Source organism: Callithrix jacchus, chromosome 1 (genome assembly GCF_049354715.1).
Source record: "Callithrix jacchus isolate 240 chromosome 1, calJac240_pri, whole genome shotgun sequence".
Classification (NCBI taxonomy): Eukaryota; Metazoa; Chordata; class Mammalia; order Primates; family Cebidae; genus Callithrix; species Callithrix jacchus.
In genome coordinates, this window is record NC_133502.1 from 174084217 (window position 1) to 174102067 (window position 17851).

The following is a 17851-nucleotide window of genomic DNA, read 5'->3' on the forward strand; positions in this document are numbered from 1 at the left end:
TCCTTCTGGTATGATTCCAGCTTCTAGCAGGCAGTTGGCTGAAGGATGTAGTAGATTATCAGACAAGAATCCAAACTGGAAAGCTCAAGGACTTTGGCTTGTCATTTTCTTATTTAGGCCAAGATCCAAGCACAAATGTTAGCTCTCAGTCCCTAGGCAGAAACTCTAGTCATATCAGCTTCATTTGTAAGCTTCTCTCTCATAGCATATAAAGACAATTGTAAATGCCATTCTTAGGACTGAAGATTTAGGCTGTCTTAACAATCTCAGGATGGACTCTGGAATCAGACAGCTGAATGAAAATTTTGGTCTTATCACTCACTGGCTGGATAACTTCAAGCAAGTCACAACCTCTCCTCACAATGAGAATAATATCTTGTAGGGTTGGCATGAAAATGGAAAGAGAAAGCATTTGTAAAATGTCTAGCACAATGCCTTACAATAGTAGGCCCGAACAAAGGATTTTTTAAAAAACACTCTTTTCTGCAGGACTAGGTATGAGAGAAAGAAAAATAAATAAAAAAGAAATAATAACATAAAACACTCATTGATGTGGTTGATATAAAATATTATGCCACATCCTTCCTTGGAAGAAAAACTGAAAGCCTTCTATCCACCCTAATGGCAAACAGACTTCTCAAACAAATGGTTATATTTATAAAGATATATCCATTCTGGGACACCAAAAAATATTTGCTGGAAAGTCCCCTGCTTCAAAGTTCTCTGGTCCCAGGACACAGACTTACAGACCTGCCCCCTTCCCATTCTCCTTCCCTCTCCATTCTGGGTCACCCCTGTCTCATCAACAAAAACATCTCCTTGAGGGCTCTGCCAGGTCTAGGACTCCAAACCTCGACACCTGTACCCCATCTGCTCTACCAGCCACAGAATGCTGCTCTTCCATTATTTATCAATTACAGTTAAGATTTACTGAGTACTTATTATGTGCTGTTCTAAGAGCTGTATGATGATTAGAGCTCACTGAATCCTAGCAATCTTATGTGGGCAGATAAACCACCCAAGAGAGCTTATGTAAGTTGTCCAAAGCCACACAGCTAGGAAGTGGCAAGGCCAGAATGTGAACTGAGGCAGTCTGGTTTGACAGCACATTCTCTTAAGGACTGCAAAATGCAGGATCAGAATTTAGTCCACATCTATAATGGCTTTAAGGATAGGGAGGCTGTCCTAACCAAACATACCAACAGAAATGCAAATAATTCTGCTTTTGGAATGTTTTTCTTTGCCTCAATCCACTTTCTTGATAGGTAGCTAATGGAAAACAATGTAGTTTTTAGTTGAAATTCCTACTTAAAAAATCTTTTTAAAAGCCTTTAAAAGAATAAATTGTTTTATAATTTACTTCCATTTTACGAAGACTAGTTATGATATTCCATGGACTGTGATCTTTGTAAGTGCTGATAGGGCTTCTTTTGTTAACACAGTAATTTTGACTCAGAGTATCAAAAAGTGACTGCAAGTATCTTGCAAATCCTTTAAGATGGGGATGCTGAGGCTCACAGAGATCACATAACTGAATTAAGCCCATGTTCATGTTCAGAAATAGACTGGGAACTACAGCCCAGATTGCAAAGCTTTATTCACTAACCCTCACAGCTTCTCTTTCCTAATGTTAGAAAACTTGTCTTTTTTTATAAAAACCAATTTGTGGCTGGGTGTGGTGGCTCACTCCGGTAATCTCAGTAGTACGAGAGGCAGAAGCAAGCCTAGGCAACATAGCAAGACACCATCTCTACAAAAAGGAAATTAAAAAAAACTAGCCAGGTGTAGTGGTGTGTGTCTGTAATCATGGCTACTCGGGAGGCTTAGGTGGGAGAACTGCTTGAGTGAGGGAGGTCAAGGCTGCAGTGAGCTGTGATCTCACCACTGCACTCCAGCCTGGACAACAGAATTAGACTCTGCCTCAAAAACAAACAAAAAAACTAATTTGAAATTATAATATACTGTGGAATACTACATAGTAGTTAAAAAGAAATTGGCGAATTTATATGTGAAATAATGAGGATTAATGTGGAATAATCTCTATATTATTAAAATGATAAAAGTTACCATTTGTGTTTTTAAAAAAGAACTACAACTGTGTATGTATATGTATGAGTGTGCTTGTGTGTACACACACCTATGATACCCACATACAAAATGTGCTTACATATGCACAGATGATCCCTGGAAAGACATGGAAGAAACCAGAAACAATTATTGCCTCTGGGAGGGGAATTAGGGGATGGGAGAGACTTCATTTTCACTACAGATCCTTTAGTTACCTGAAAAAAATTTTTTACATGTATAAGTGTTACATATCCAAGAAATTTACCAAGATTCTAATAAATACCAGTTCATTTTACTTGTATAACAAGGAATCAACATTTTGAAACAGAGTCCATTATAAAGTTCCTACCTATGAATTAGTTCCTCAAATATGTTTAAGATGACAGCCTTTAAAGAATGAAAAAAAAATGACAGGGACAGAGGGAGAGACTGTTTATTTCTATGGGGTAAAAATTCCGATAAGCAAGTCACATAGGAGTATATTAATGTAACTTTTAACTTTGGCTCACTATGGTGTGGTAATAGAAATCGTATGAAATTTCAATTGTTACACTAAGACAATGTCTCACTATATGATCTTTATGTGGACTTGCCCTTATTTTTTGTTTGCTTTTCCTTCTTACAAAGTCATGCATGCTCACTTTAGAAACTCTTGAAAGAACAAATATAAACAGGAAGGAAAAGGAAATTAGCCAGAATTCATTTTGTCTCTGCCAACCAGAGACAACCACTAACAATTTCTTTTCAGTTTTGCTTTTTGTTTGTTTTTACATAGTTGGGATTAATCTATGTGTCTTGACATTTTTTCCCCTTAATATTACATCACAGTTAAACCAAATGTGCACTAGAATAAACCCAACTTGGTAATGTTATATTGTTCTTTCAAAATAATATTAGATTCAGTTTATTGATATTTTGTTCAGAATTTTTGCATCTATATTTATAACATTGGCCTGAAAATTTTCTGTCTTGTATGGTCTTTACTGAGTTTGGTACCAAGATTATGATAACTTCTTAAAATAAATTGTAGGTTATAACCTCTTTTTCTATTCTCTGCAACAGCAGATATAGGATTGGAGTTATTTCTTCCTTAAGTTTTTGGTAGAAACTAGCTAGTGAAGTCATGTGGGGTTGGATTTTCTTTGTAGGAAGGTTCCTAATTACTAATTCACTTTTTAAAATAGCTATGAGAATATTCAGGTTTTCTATTTCTTCCTGGGTCAATTTTGTTGTCTTTTTTTAAAAAATAAATTTGTTCATCTATAATTTAAATACTTTTGGTATACATTTTTTCAAAATAATCTTGTATTTATTTACAAGACAGGATCTGAATGTTTAATGACAGGACCAGCAATGTATCTCCTTTTCATTCCTATTACATCTGTGCTTCTCTTCCTCATTTTTGTCCACTTCATTGGAGGTGCATTGATTTTGTTAGTCTTTTCAAAGAAACTGTTCTTGCTTCTAATTTTCTGAATTTCTATTTCATTAATTTCTATGCTCTTTATTGCTTCCTTTCTTTTATTTGTTTTAGGTTTCTTTTTCTATTTCCATTTTTAATTTCTTGAGCTGAATGCTTAGCTCATTTTACTGTTCAGCCTTTCTTCTTCTCACTCTGTTGCCTAGGCTGCCGTGTAGTGGCACGATCTCGGCTCACTGCAACCTCCACCTCCCACGTTCGAGTAATCCTCCTGCCTCAGCCCCTGTTAGTAGCTGGGATTACAGACATGCGCCACCATGCTCAGCTAATTTTTGTATTTTTAGTAGAGACGGGGTTTCATCATGTTGGCCAGGCTGGTCTCAAACTCCTGACCTCAGGTGATCCACCCACCTTGGCCTCTCAAAGTGTTGGGATTACAGGTATGAGCCACCGTACCCAGCTGGGATTACAAGTGCCCACTACCATGCTCAGCAAATTTTTTTTTGTGTGTGTGTGTTTTTGGTACAGACAGGGTTTTGCCATGTTGGCCAAGCTGGTCTCAAACTCCTGACCTCAGGTGATCTGCTCACCTCAACCTCCCAAAGTGCTGGGATTACAGGCAAGAGCCATCCTGCCTGGCCTCCTTAAGATAATTTCCAAAAACACAGACCCCAGTGTTTGAGTATGCCTATTTCTCTATATTCTCTCCAGCAATGAGGACTCCCTTTGATATGTGCTTCTAAAATGTTTGTATTTTACACTGTTGATAAGAATAAATATTTTCATAAATGTTTACTATTTAATTGAATTTTTAAGACCATTGGGAATCAGTGATTTTTATTTCTATGTGTATTCACATAAGGTACTTATAACTGGTTGGAGACAGTGGGGACACCAGCCTTCTGCCTTTGAGAATTTGTTGTCAAATGTCAAAAGCATATTTTACCACCTTCCTGGTGAATTTTGTGCATTCTCTCTAGAAGAGGCTGTCTGGGGCCCTAGTCAAAGAGTAGCATCCTAGGCTGGGTGTGGTGGTTCACGACTGTAATCCCAGCACTTTGGGAGGCCGAGGCAGGCAGATCATTTGAAGTCAGGAGTTCAAGACCAGTCTGGCCAACATAGCAATCCTCCATCTCTACTAAAAATACAGAAAACAAACAAACAAACAAAAAAAAGCTGGATATTGTGGTGTATGCCTGTACTCCCAGCTACTTAGGAAGCTGAGACATGAGAACTGCTTGAACCCAGAGAGTGTAGGTTGCAGTGAGTCAAGATCATGCTACTGCACTCCAGCCTTGGTGACAGAGTAAGACTCTGTCTCAAGAAAACCCCCAAAACCCAAACCAAACCAAAACAAAAAAAGAAAAACCAAAGAGTAGCAGTTTGATCTTGTTTAGAGGGTCAGTGGCATGAGTAAAGATCTACCATTCACTCACTCATTCAATCTACATTTACTGAGATCCTACAGTACATAGTCTACAGCAGATCTATATGAAGGGCAACTTGATATGGGTCAGGGTCACCCTCACAGACCTGACAATCTAGCAGGGGAGAGAGATATTAAATAGTCACTGAGAAAAATATGTAATTCTAAATACAGGCTGGCTGCAGTGGCTCACATCTGTAATCCCAACATTTTGGGATATCAAAGTAGAAGGACTGACTGCTTGAGGCCAAGAGTTTGAGATCAGCCTGGACAACACAGCAAGACCCCATCTCTAAAAAAATAAGAATGACAAATAAATGAATAGATAGAAACACATGCGGAAAAGGTAGTACGCTGTGTGGCAGAATATGACGGACTCGAATGAGGGGTGGATCAGGTTTAAGCAATGGGGGACAGGAAGATGATGGTGGCCTCTCTGAAGACAGGACATTTAAACTGAGACAAAGAATGAGAAAGAGTTATTAACCAGAATAAGGGAAGGAGCATTCCAGGTGGAAGAAACAGCCTGTGTAAAAGCTCCAAAGCAGGAAAGACTACAGATAGTCTGTTGCCGCAAGCGCAGTTTTCACACGTCACTTGCCCTTGTGTCAGTGGGAGTGTGGAGGAGAGGATGGCAAAATGCACAATTTGGAAACTCTGAAGAGAGAATGAACAAAGTTAACAAGTTTTAAAGTTCTCAACACAGCATAAGGAATCACACCGCCTCCTGCTAGAATATGCAAATGGTTAAAATTTTTCTAAAATCTGATGTCTGAAGAGTGACACTGGCAGGCCCAGTTGCTTTATATACAAAATAGCCTTTCCTTCAGAAAAGGTCTCATACTTCTAAGCTGTTTCCAGGGATGCTCCCAACTTAGGAAGATATAGTTTAACAGGAAAATATTAATCACAGTGTGCTAAACAGGATGCAGCCTCTTGAAAAAGCACGAAATCAATCATTTCACTTTGGGATATACTTTTGGCATGAAGACTGCAGTCTGCCTTGGAAAACAGTCACTTCAGATTTGTCTAGGGAAGCCAGACCAGTGAGCATTTCCAAACACATGACTTCTAAGCAAGTTTTTAACGGACAAAGCGGGCATGGAGCGAGGCGGCCAACATACTGTTCTCGCGGACCAGGCAGAACTCCCATGCGCTCTGGCTCTCCAAAGTGCTGTCCAGGTCAACGGCGACATTGGGCTCGCTCTGCTTCTCCAGGCGGTACTGAGGGCCTGGAAGATCAAAGGGGCAGGAGGAGGGGAGGAAGTCTGAAACAGTGAATTTAACATTTAAAAAACACCACATACGGATGAAAAGCTGATACGCCTTAGTAAAGTATTAAAGTATGTCTTGAGGATCTAGTCATCCAAGATAGAAGAGTTTGGGTTTTTTTCTGCATAAGGCTTCACATACTCATGTGTTCTATTAGCAAGTCTGTTTTGATTCAGTTGTCCCCAAAACCAAGTAAGAGGTAAATGGCCTTTGAGTCAGTGACCTGGAGTCATACATGGCTATACCACTTCTCAGATATGAGCAGCTCACCTACCCTCTCTGAACCTCCGTTTCCTAATACGTAATGTAGGAATAGTTATACCTTGAGAGACTACTGTGAGAATCAGAGGTGATACAGGAAAAATGCTTATTAGAAATGTACCTGCTTCACAGGAGGCAACGTGATATATGTGCAACACTAATGATAACAGTCCAAACACTCAAAACAAATTGTAAACAGGTTAGCTTAAATAAATAAAGCTTGTATGACCTGGCATTATGTGGAAAAATTTTTTAAATTAAAAAAGAAATCTCAGATTTTTGAGTTATAATGATGAAAAGACAGTGGCTGCTGATTCACATTTTTGTTGAAACATTATAAAAACACGAGAGACACAGGTTCAGTAGTATTGGAAGCCAGGAGTACTAGCCACCCTGCATCACACAGAGAGTTCTTCTGGCAGACTTTAATAAAACACTGCAGCATTTTATACATTTATTCATGAATTTCTTTGTCAACTCAAATGACAATCTTGTGCTTCTCAGATAACACCTAACGGGTCCAATGATCAGATTCAAAAACTGCTCCTGTGATCTGTTAATGGTTATTGAAAGGATTAGAGGCACAGGAAACTGTCTTATTATTTTGACTCTGAAAGGCGTGTTTGGTCAGACAGAAGGAGGACAGGTGAGGGATCTGAGGGAAGCATCAGAGGCTGTGCAGGGCTCCCAGGCAGAACACGCAGTTTTAGCTACATTCTTCAGCTTTTGTTAACGTGTTGATTAATCACATCTAGTGTTTCTCTCAGTCTGAGGCATTTCACTCATTTCCATGTTCAGCTGCAGCACTGTAGAGATTCATTTCAGTTTCAGGGTGTATTTGATCTTTTCTCTAATTGCTATTTCATCAGCACTTCTGCCTATTCTGAATTCTTACATACATTCAGTCCTTTTTACACTACTTAAATAAAGCTTTTAAACCTTTATAAGTAAACAAATGCTTAAAACATATATAACTATTTAAGCATATATATGGTCAGAAGTCTACACAGTTCTTTTAAGCTATAATACTCTATATTTATGTCAAAAAGGTATTGTGTTTTAAAAATATATGTAGTAAATTTGTTTTTCAAAGAATTCTAATTTCAAAGTGTTAAACAGAGGCAGGCATGGTAGCCCCCACTAAGCAATTCTCCCAAATCCCAGCACCTTGAGAGGACCCCTTAAACCCAGCAGTTCACAACCAGTCTGGGCAACATAGTAACAACAACAACAAAAAAATTAAAAATTAGCCAGGCATGATGGTGCGCATCTGTAGTCCCAGCTACTCAGGAAGCTGAAGCAGGAGGGTTGCTTCAGCCCAGGTGCTGGAGGCTCCAGTGAGCTGTGATCATGCCACTGTACTCCAGCCTGGGCAAGAGAGAGAATCCCTGTATCTCTTAAAACCAACAAAAAAGGTGTTAAGTAAATCAAAGTACGGAAGGAAATGCAGGTAATTCTTGTAGTCGCTACTACCTATCACTTGTCCATGCGAACAATTTTCAATTAAGAGGCACTATTGCTATTGATCAGTGGATGCTGGCACATAATACTGGGTGAAGGGAATTGCAGAAAGCTGAACTTTAAGGAAACAGCTGTGGGCCCCTTCAGTCTGGTAAAGGAAAGGGAGTTACCCCTGACCCTGGAGGGCTGCTTTTTATGACAATGGCCTATTAAACAATCTCTGATTGCTCCCATCTCCAAAACCTCCCAGAAACACAGTGTGTAGAAGCCACTGACATCCACTTCTATAAATGTATAGTGAAATCTGGGTATAATAATTCATTTTTCAGGCTGAGTATGGTGGCTCACATCTATATATAATCCCAGTGCTTTGGGAAGCCAGGGCAGGAGGATTACTTGAGGCCAGGAGTTTGAGGGCAGCCTGGGAAACACTGAACGCTGGTCTCAACAAAAAAATTTTTTTAATTAGCTGGGTGTGGTGGTGCGTGCCTATAGTCCCAGCTACTGGAGAGGCTGAGGTGGATCTCCTGAGCCCAGGGTTCAAGGCTGCAGTGAGCTATGACTGTGCCACTGCACTAGAGCCTATCTCCAAAAAAAAATTTTTTTAAAAAAAATAATAGCCCAAATTTGGGAACAACCTAGGTCTAACAACAACAGGACTGATTAAATAAAATACTGTGAAATAACCATAAAAATATTAAACGTGATATTACAAAAATATTTAATTTTACAAAACATGTTTATCATATGTTACTTTATGAAAGCAGCAAATTATAGCACATTATAAATTATAATTATAAAAATACAAATTATACAAATTATAATTTTAAAAATATAATAGGTGAGTGGGGTGACTATAGTTAACAATAATGTAGTATATGTAGTATATATTTCAAAACAAGCTAGAATAGAGGACATGAAATGTTCTCAATGTATAGAAATGAGAAATACTCCAGGTGGTACCCAAATACCCTGACTTGATCACTACACATTCTATGCATGTAACAAAATATCACATGTACTCCACAAATATATACAAACATTATGTATAAAATTTAAAAAGGTAAACCTAAGCAAAAAAAATACATAAAGGAATAGAGGAAAAAGACTGGAAGGTTATTTCTAAAATGTGAATAGTAGTTATAATTGATAGTGTAATTAAAGTGTTTTTATTTTTCCTTTGTGTTTTTCTGTATTTTTCAAATTTGCTATAACAAATGAAGGCCACTTTCGTAATTTAAAAACACCAGATAAACTTAAAAGTTCTCCTATTTCTTAATATGTCATTTTTTTGAGGTTACTATAATTAGCACACATTATGGCATCTCCAATGGGTCATTCGCATGCAATAATTTAATCAAAACCAGACACGATCTGTTTATGTAAACATATTTTCTTGTTAAGTAACCCTGCACCCTGGCATGTATACTCTGAAAGCAGTGCACAGGCTGTCGGGCTTCTTGAGCTGTCAGCCTACCTGACAGCTGGATTATATATAAGCTACCACTTTCCTGATTACTGGGAGCTAAGGCCTGGCTGCATCAGGAGGAATTTCAGGCTGGTCTTCTTTGCACATTTTTGTCCTACCAGTTCCTGCAGCTGCCTGGGAAACGTGGATGAGGGAAAACAGGGGAGTCAGGGAGTACCAGGAAGGATCCCTTATTCCTATAGATAACTCCCTGCTCCACTCTCAAAGCCACTAATCCCATCATCTGACATTTATTTTATTCCTTGGATCTTGCAGATATTTCTATTAAAATTAGCCTTCTGAAAGTAGCTTCTTAGAAGGACTTTATCCTTGAAGCCCAGTATGATGATGACTTCCATTTAATACATGCTCATTATGTGCCAAGCACGCTATATACCTTACCTCACTGAATCCTCACAGTAACCCCCAGAGGCAGATCTATTATCCCCAGTTCACAGATAGGGATGCTGGTTAGGAACTAACTTGCCTAAGATCACAAAGGTAAGTAGGAAGGGGGAAATGAAATCCAAGGGGGTCTTCCGGCTCTAAAGCTTGTCTGCCTTGAACCCTTCTTCCTCCTGCAAACTGTAAATTACTGGCCAGTTATAAAGAGGTCATAGTTTATACCATAAATAAAGGCTTTTTGTTGGTGGGGGGGATGTGGCATGTATGTACTTGGGCAACAAAGCTGCAGGATGCAGTATGTGCACATGGTACCCCAGAGCCCAAAGTACAAAAAAAAAAAAAAAAAAAAAGAAGAAAAAGAAAGTAAATAAATAAAGGCTTTTGTAGATTTGTGGATTCATCTAGAATCTGAATCACTTAACTTCTATAAATTCAAAATGAAAATAATCTGAAACTATTTATTTTAACAAAATTCACACATACGAAATATTTCATGCTCTGGCTGCATTCTGGGTCCATGGTATTATCATTCCCTCTTATCATCCAGGAAGGATCTTCCACCTTTCCTTAGGAACGTTCCTAATATTCTATGCTCAATTTAGTCAGTAAGTGAAAATCTGCTAGTTTTTTGTCCTGCGTACTCCCTGCTTATCCATCAAAGCTAAAGAACAACTTGGAAAGCCGTTTCTGAACCTAGCAAAGGACCAGTGGTAACAACCTGGGGGAAGGCAGGGTGGTTAAGCTGTATATGAAACTTGATATCTAAATCCAAATGGAAAACTGCTTTTTATAAATCTGCATTTCTCTCCTTAATCCTCGCCCGAATAGTGGACAACTCAGAGAAAGATTATAGTATTTCTCACATTTCTCCCCACCCACAAAAAAAGGCCAGATTGATAACTTCAGGCCTTACTGTGTAATGAGAGGCAGGGTATACATGAAAGGCAATATAGCCAGGTGGTTAAGGGCATCAACTTGGGGCCCAACTGCCTTGGCCCAAGTCCTGGCCAAGCAATTTTGCTGTATAACTTCGAGCCAACTTAAAAACTTATCAGTTTTCTTCATTATAAAACAGGGGACAGTAATAGCACCTACCTCACAGGACTGTCTAAAGATTCACTGAACTAATAGTTATAAGGCAGCTGGACCAATGTCCAACACATTAATAGTGCTATTTAAGTATCAGCTATCACCATCAGACTGTAATAATACTAAGAGATCCTAACATCATGGACAATCTACCACCATCACAGGCCCTACTATGTGGCAAGTCTCTGTGCCAGGTCTTTTATGTATAGATCATCTCATTCACTCTTTGGTCATCGTAAGATGTAAAGAGTATAAATCCATTTAACAGAGGAGAAACTGTGATTTGCAGAGGTTAAAGAACTTGCTCAATGTCCTTCAGGAAGTACTAGAAGTAGAAGAATTCATACCTAGCGCAGCCCAGGCCTGCACTCTCTATATCACATTATCAACCATGGCATCTCACTCACACCAAGTTCTAGATAAATGCCTACTGACTATAGTCAAGATGATAACCCAGACCTATTATGTATCAATCTCCATCAAATACTTGTTTAATTTTTAGGAGGCTGACACAGGAGGAAAATAGAAAAAGAAGCCAAAATAGCAGTCTTTTTCAAAAAGACAAACCATGAGGTCAGTTTCTAGGAACAGACTTTTTGCCAAAGAAATTATTATATAAAGTATAATATTACTCTTTCGCACTGAAAAGGACTTAGTTCTCAAGGCAACATCCACACTTTGGAAAGAGGATTTAAAAAGTCACAGCTGTGCATGAAACTGCATGTCCTCCACTTCACAGAAGAGAGGAACACAAAAGGAAGATTCTGGGAAGCAGTTCCCCTGTAGCATTGAGAAAGCCTGCTTGGCCATTCCAATGATGTATTTATTGCAGTAATACCATGTCACCAAATGGCCTAGGAACAAAATACTGCTCTGGGCAGTTTGGGAGGGTTCCAAGTCATAATACCCAGGCAGGATTTTTATGGGATTTTGTAAACCTCAGACAAACATCTCAGCACACAAGTTTCAAAGAAAATCTGTAGAATCTGTTGGTTGGTGGCCACAGGCTTAGCGCAGCTTCCTTGATCCCTTTAACCCCTGACTGAAACGTAAAAGGTTTTAGCATGTAATTCTTTAACAGCTGCAAGCTAGCTGAAAGCTGAAATCCAATGGACAGCAAGTGCCTGCCAAAATCCGAAGAGAGGGAAGACATACTGTCGCCTCTTTCACTCTGTGTATTCTTTCTAGACACCCATGGGAGAAACTTCTTTCAGACCTTGGTGTCAGGAAAAGCTGTGCTTCTCTGGAGCAAAGGGCTTGCTTTTGTATCTTTAGAAAGTTTAACATATATCTTGTGACTAGCTGTTACCATGTCCCTTTCTCCTTTGCCTATCAGGAAGCTCAGCACTAAATGTATGCGTGGCTATGGTGACCTGGGCATGCATTTTTCTGCCAGTTCCTCCTCCTTGGGACTCGAAAACGTATTGTTTAATTTTTATGTTCCTTTTCCTTTCATGTAGTTTACTGGTTCGTGTATTTTCTTAAGAGGTGGGGTCTCACCATATTGCCCAGGCTGGAGTGCAGCGGCTGCTCACAGGCGCAATCCCATTACTGATCAGCACAGGAGTTTTGACCTGCTATGTTTCCAACGTGGGCCGGTTTACCCCTCCTTAGGCAACCTGGTGGTTCCCCACTCCTGGAAGGTCACCATATTGATGCTGAATTTGGTGTGGACACTTAACAGCATAGTACTGATCTAGGCTATAACCCAGAAATCCTGGGCTCAAGCAATCCTCCCACATCAGCCTCCTGAGTAGCTGGGACCACAGGCATATACCCACTGTCCTCTGTGGTTCATGTATTTTTCAATCTATTATAATAATTCCAAATATTTTTGGGATCAAGGTAGGACATAAATGAATTAACCTGTCATTATCATTGCCGACCATAAGAACAAGTCTGAGAATCACCTGTGCAAGGAAAAATGACCAAGTCAAAGGCTGAACACTCATGGTTATGTCTTCATGTCAAATATTTTCCATTCACCAACTTAAAGAGCTACTTTAATATGAAAGAGCTTCTCAGAGCCAGAAAAAAGCTAAGTGTGAGCAGTAAGAGGAAAGGCTAGGCTTGAGCAGAACATCTCTGGCATTTGTGCCCTGAGAGGGAGTAACACTGCCAGCTGTGCATCCTGGGAAAGGAATTTAATCTCATCTGTAAAATGGGGATTACAGAGCTTCCCTCGGAAGACTGCTGTGAGAATTAAATGAGACAATCCAGGACTTCCCTTAGCAAAGTGCTCGGCCAATGAGAGCTACTATTATGGCAAATACAGACTGAAACAGAAACTGCTGTGATGAGCTTTAGGTAGATCCCTACCTAGCCTATGAGTCACAACAGGCTTACAGGCTTACCAGGCCTGGCACACCAGGGCAGGGAATGCTGGCATCAAAGCAAATATCTGTACTCGTTCCCTCATGTGTCCACAGTAGGGGTGCAGGATGCATATCTATTTAAACAATCAGCATTTAAGATTAGAGACTTGCTCAGCAGCCAGGATTCCTACGGTCCCCTAGTCTCTCAGGTCCTACAAATATAGTCTAAAACGGACGAGTAAATGTCAGAACCCCCAGAACAAACCATAGCAGCACACATATCAAAGGAAATGTGATGCTGGGTCTGAGCTCACATGTCCACCCCACACGGTCTTGGCTTCTTCCACACTGAACTTCCCATGGTACACGTGGGCTCATCAGTGCCTTCTGGCCTCTGCACGTGCTATTCCCTCTTCCCTCTTCTTTGCCTAGCTCTGAGTCCTCCCAGACAACCTTGTTCAAATGTTTCCACCTCAGGGAAGGGAAGGGTGGAGTCATCTGTCCCCTCCTCTGTGCTCCCACACAGTGCCTTGTTTCTACCTTGGTAGGAGCACTAATGGGGCTCTTGTATAATTTACCTGCTCGAGCTGTCTCACTGACTCTTCTAGTCTCAAGGCAGGGATGATTCATCTCTGTGCTTGGTGCATCACTGATGTTCAAAAAATGTTGGTTAGATGGATGTCTGGATGGTAGTGTAGCATCACATATGCTTTAATATCTGTGATGTCATGGTTTGTTCTGTGGGTTCTGACATTTACTTGTCATTTTTAGACAATATTCGTAGGACCTGAGAGACTAGGGAACTGTAGGAATCCTGGCTGTCGAGCAAGTCTCTAATCTTAAATGCTGCCTGTAGCTTAAAAGCAAGCTTGTTCAAGGCGGAGCTGAGGCTAAGAAGCTTGGCCCAGACTGTTGGTCAAGACTTGGATTTTCTCTTATAAGCAACGGATGCTAGCAGGGCAGGGAAGTAACACAATCAGCTTTACACTTTGGTGAGATTCTTCTGGTGGCACTGCTGACAATGGGCTGGTGACTTATGACAGGAAGACCCATTTCAGGATTGTGCCAAGCCTTGACTGTTCTATGGCAGGGCTGACTGAATCTGCGTTCCTCACTAAGCCAAAGCCACCACCTGATGCTGTCCATTTCAGAGCTCGGACCCAGCATCAGCTATTCTAAAATGTCTGCATTTAGTGTCAGCTCCATCGCTTATAACTCTTCCTCTAGGGGCAACTACAATCATTTTCTGCTTGATCTTAATATAAGCACTGAGCTATATTCAAGTGATAACCGCTGTAGCTTATACTCCCTCTGAGGCTCAGATTGGATAATTTTGAATTTAAATAATAAAAAAGGAATAAGCTGACATGAAAATAAGGTCACACTTTAGCTTCTTCTGAGCCAATACACCCATTTGCTCTCAGTGAAACAGCTGAATATAATCAAATTAAATACAATTCCTATTACAAAAGAAGAAAGACCAAGGCTGTTCCAATAAACCAATTCTTCTGCCTAGTTAAACTGCAAAACCTTCAGGAAAGGTTTTGAAAGCATGACCCATCAGTTCTAATTTTTAAAACTTATCCTTTCAGTCAACACTAGAAAAAGGCCCATTCCAACTTTTATCTTTGCTACAAAGTGCTGTTATCTTGGCTTGATGTCAGGAGCTCTATCTCTCTTTCCGCTGACAAGCAGAGACGAGAAAGATAAGATTGGAAACGAATCTCACTTCTCTGAGTAAATAAATAATCAATACTCATCTAAATGTAAATGAGAAGGTAGCCCCCTCTGATAACAGCACTCTTATCAGAGAGCCAATTTTCTTCAGACATTTGGCCTCAACCAAATCACCATCATTCAGCCCCAGCCTAACGGCAAAAAAATCGTAACTAAATTGAACCGATCACCAGAGATCAACTAAGTTTGGCCCTGGCCACTTCAGGTTCAAATGTTTGGGAATGCAATTTTGCCCCCATTAACTTTCAATATCAATGAAGAACAGACTGGTCAAGGGGCCAGTCGGTGCAATAAACAAAGCCTAGCAAGGGGGCCAGCCAGAAGATGAGGAGGAGTGGGCTTCAGAGTTTAAACAACAACAATGTCACGATGGAAGCAAGCCCCAAGACTTCGAAGGGAAGGCCGCTTCTGTGAGCTGAGCAGAGGGCATTCTTTCCCCTAAGGCTTGCCTGAGACTGAGAAGACATTTAATTTGGCTAATGATGAAGATGATGATAATGATGACTAAAGTTTATTAAAACAAATATAAAGAAAAAAGATATTAAAAAGCTACTGTAGCTAAAAATAACCTAAGCTTTAAATGATCAATTTTCTCCAACTAATTTGTCTTAGACTTACATCTGACCCAGCAGTGCCGCACTGACCTGATTTTACTGAAAGAAGACGCCGTCTATAAGACAAATCACTTTCAAACCACTGCACTGGGGTTTCCATTTCTTTGCTGCAAGACTCAATTCACTGCTGATGAGAGTATTGGGGAAATTATGACCATTATTGATAGGACAGCAAAACCACTTTCACACAGCAGTCTTCAAGTCGACAGAAAGCTTGCACTAGACCATTAATGAAGGTGTCAGCCTAAAACCAGAAATTAAAGACAAAGGCTGGAAGAGGCCTAATTTTTAAAGCATGTTAAGGATACCAGACACACAGAAGCAGCAGCCATTCATCCCTTAAGAGTAACAGAGCTTAAATAAGGGTGAGCAGAGGAATGGGCCACTCTGCTTGTGATTAAGGAAAGAAATGCTGCTTTTTTGGCCTGGCCTTGGAGTTCCAAGACCATAGGCTCTCAATGTTATCTGCTCACAATCTTCACCAGCCAAAGGAGGCCATCCATGTTTGGTGTGAGACAGAACCACCCAATGTTTTACAGTCTTTACTGCTGCTGTGAGCATCTGATCGTAGAAGGCAGATGTGTGGCAGTTAGAGTGTGGGTTTTGGAGTCAAAAGGACTTGGATTGAAATCCTGGCTCTTTTACAAGTTACGTGACCCTGGGCAAATTAGTGGATCTAAACCTTCACGGAGTAATTCCCCAGATTATGTGTAACACAATGCCTAGCACATAAGCACTCAATAAATGTCAAGTTATATTGCAAATTTGATAAAATCATCAATTTGCCCTTTTTGAAAACAAGTCAAATACTGCTTGATTCCTCGATTATAATAACAGCATCAGCAACTGACATCGAGGATTTTCCTGGCCCTTAACAAAGTGCCTTCCACGCATTTGCTTTCTGGATCTTCATAAAACTCCATGCGGTAGGCCCTACTGATCCCCACTTTACAGAGGAGGAAAATAAACCTCAGCGCAGTTAAGTCATGTACCTATGGCGAGGCCAGGGCGAGAACGCAGGTGTTTCTGATTCCAAAGCCTGTGTTCATCACCACTCTGCTATGCTATATCCCATAAAGAACAGTATAGGTTTTGATCTTTGCATTTAAAAAAAGAATTGTAAGGTTTAGATGATTTATCAGTTCAGAAAGGAGTAAAGAGGCTGGGTGGGAGGCCAGGTAGCAGGGAAGAGTATGGGAAGTTGATCTTGAGGGGGTCAAAACTGAGAGTCCACCAGCCCTCACAGCAGGTATGTCACATGAACACCAGCTGCTTGCCCTGGTTTTTCCAGGGTTGGGGTGGGGGTACTTTTTCCAAGTTAAGTGATTTATAGACTTACTGCCTCAATCCACACTTCTGAAAGTGTGATTTTGTTAGGATTTAACTATACCCTTTTCTAGCCTTGTTACAACTTTTTTATTGCAATAGAAAACATTTACTGGAAATACGTTACTGCTATTACCAGGTCATAAAAAGAAAAATAGTTTATGTATTGCCATCATTTCCAATCATCAATCAGAAAGTGCCAAGAGGAGGAAGGGAAAGGGCGTACGGCCGAGATTTCCTTCTTTGTGTGGGAGAAAATGTAGAAGCATCATAATTCTTTAGAACAAATTTATTCTTGAATACCTAGCCTCACGAATGGGCTCCCGGGAGGAGCGAGGAGGCATCCTTTTGGCATATCCCCTCCTCTCTGCAGCCCTGCCTGAATCCCTGTCAGAATTAAGAGCTCCTTCATCCCACCTTCCTTGGGACCTTGCTTTTCTCAGTGCACCGAGCATGCTGACTTAGAAGCACTTTTGTCTATTTGTCATTCCCCGCATCTCACCAGCATCAGAGCACTCTCTGAAGACGGGGTAGGTGGACTTTCTAAAAAACTCAACTCTGTCTTCCAGGGCTTCAGCACAGCAATAAGGCTCTTCATTGGTGCTCAATAATCTTTGTTAATTAGAATGAGGTAGCATTGATTTTTTAGATCTTTGTTAAACAGAACGAGGTGGCACTGGTGGTTTTCAATGCAACAAGGTGGCACTGAAAATTGAACTCAACAACCTACTTCTTGTAGCTAATATTCCTAAGAAATAGTAGCCCAAGTACACAATGATGTATGTTCAAAGATCTTCCTTACAGTACTGTTTTAATATAAAACATTTCATAAACCTAAAAGTTTACCAGTAGGAAACTATTAAATTATGGTATATCTATATACTGGGGTGTCCTGTAGTTGTTATAAGAATAAACTAAATTGATTGGGTACAGTGGCCCACATCTGCAATCCCAACACTTTGGGAGGTGCAAGTGGGAAGATCACTTGAG

The 17851-nt window shown here is 40.2% G+C and overlaps 1 protein-coding gene across 33 annotated transcripts in view; it reads right to left on the minus strand.

Moving 5' to 3' along the window:
• Positions 1-17851, minus strand: part of MAPKAP1 (MAPK associated protein 1) — a 264752-nt gene that overhangs the window by 58434 nt on the left and 188467 nt on the right. For 22 of the 33 annotated variants that reach the window (XM_078327210.1, XM_078327273.1, XM_078327232.1 and 19 more), the window contains one exon: positions 6038-6145. The exons of the other annotated variants lie outside the window; for them this stretch is intronic. In XM_078327210.1, the coding sequence (XP_078183336.1) occupies positions 6038-6145 (108 nt within the window). The remainder of the gene's footprint in view (positions 1-6037; positions 6146-17851) is intronic. 33 annotated transcript variants of the gene reach the window in all.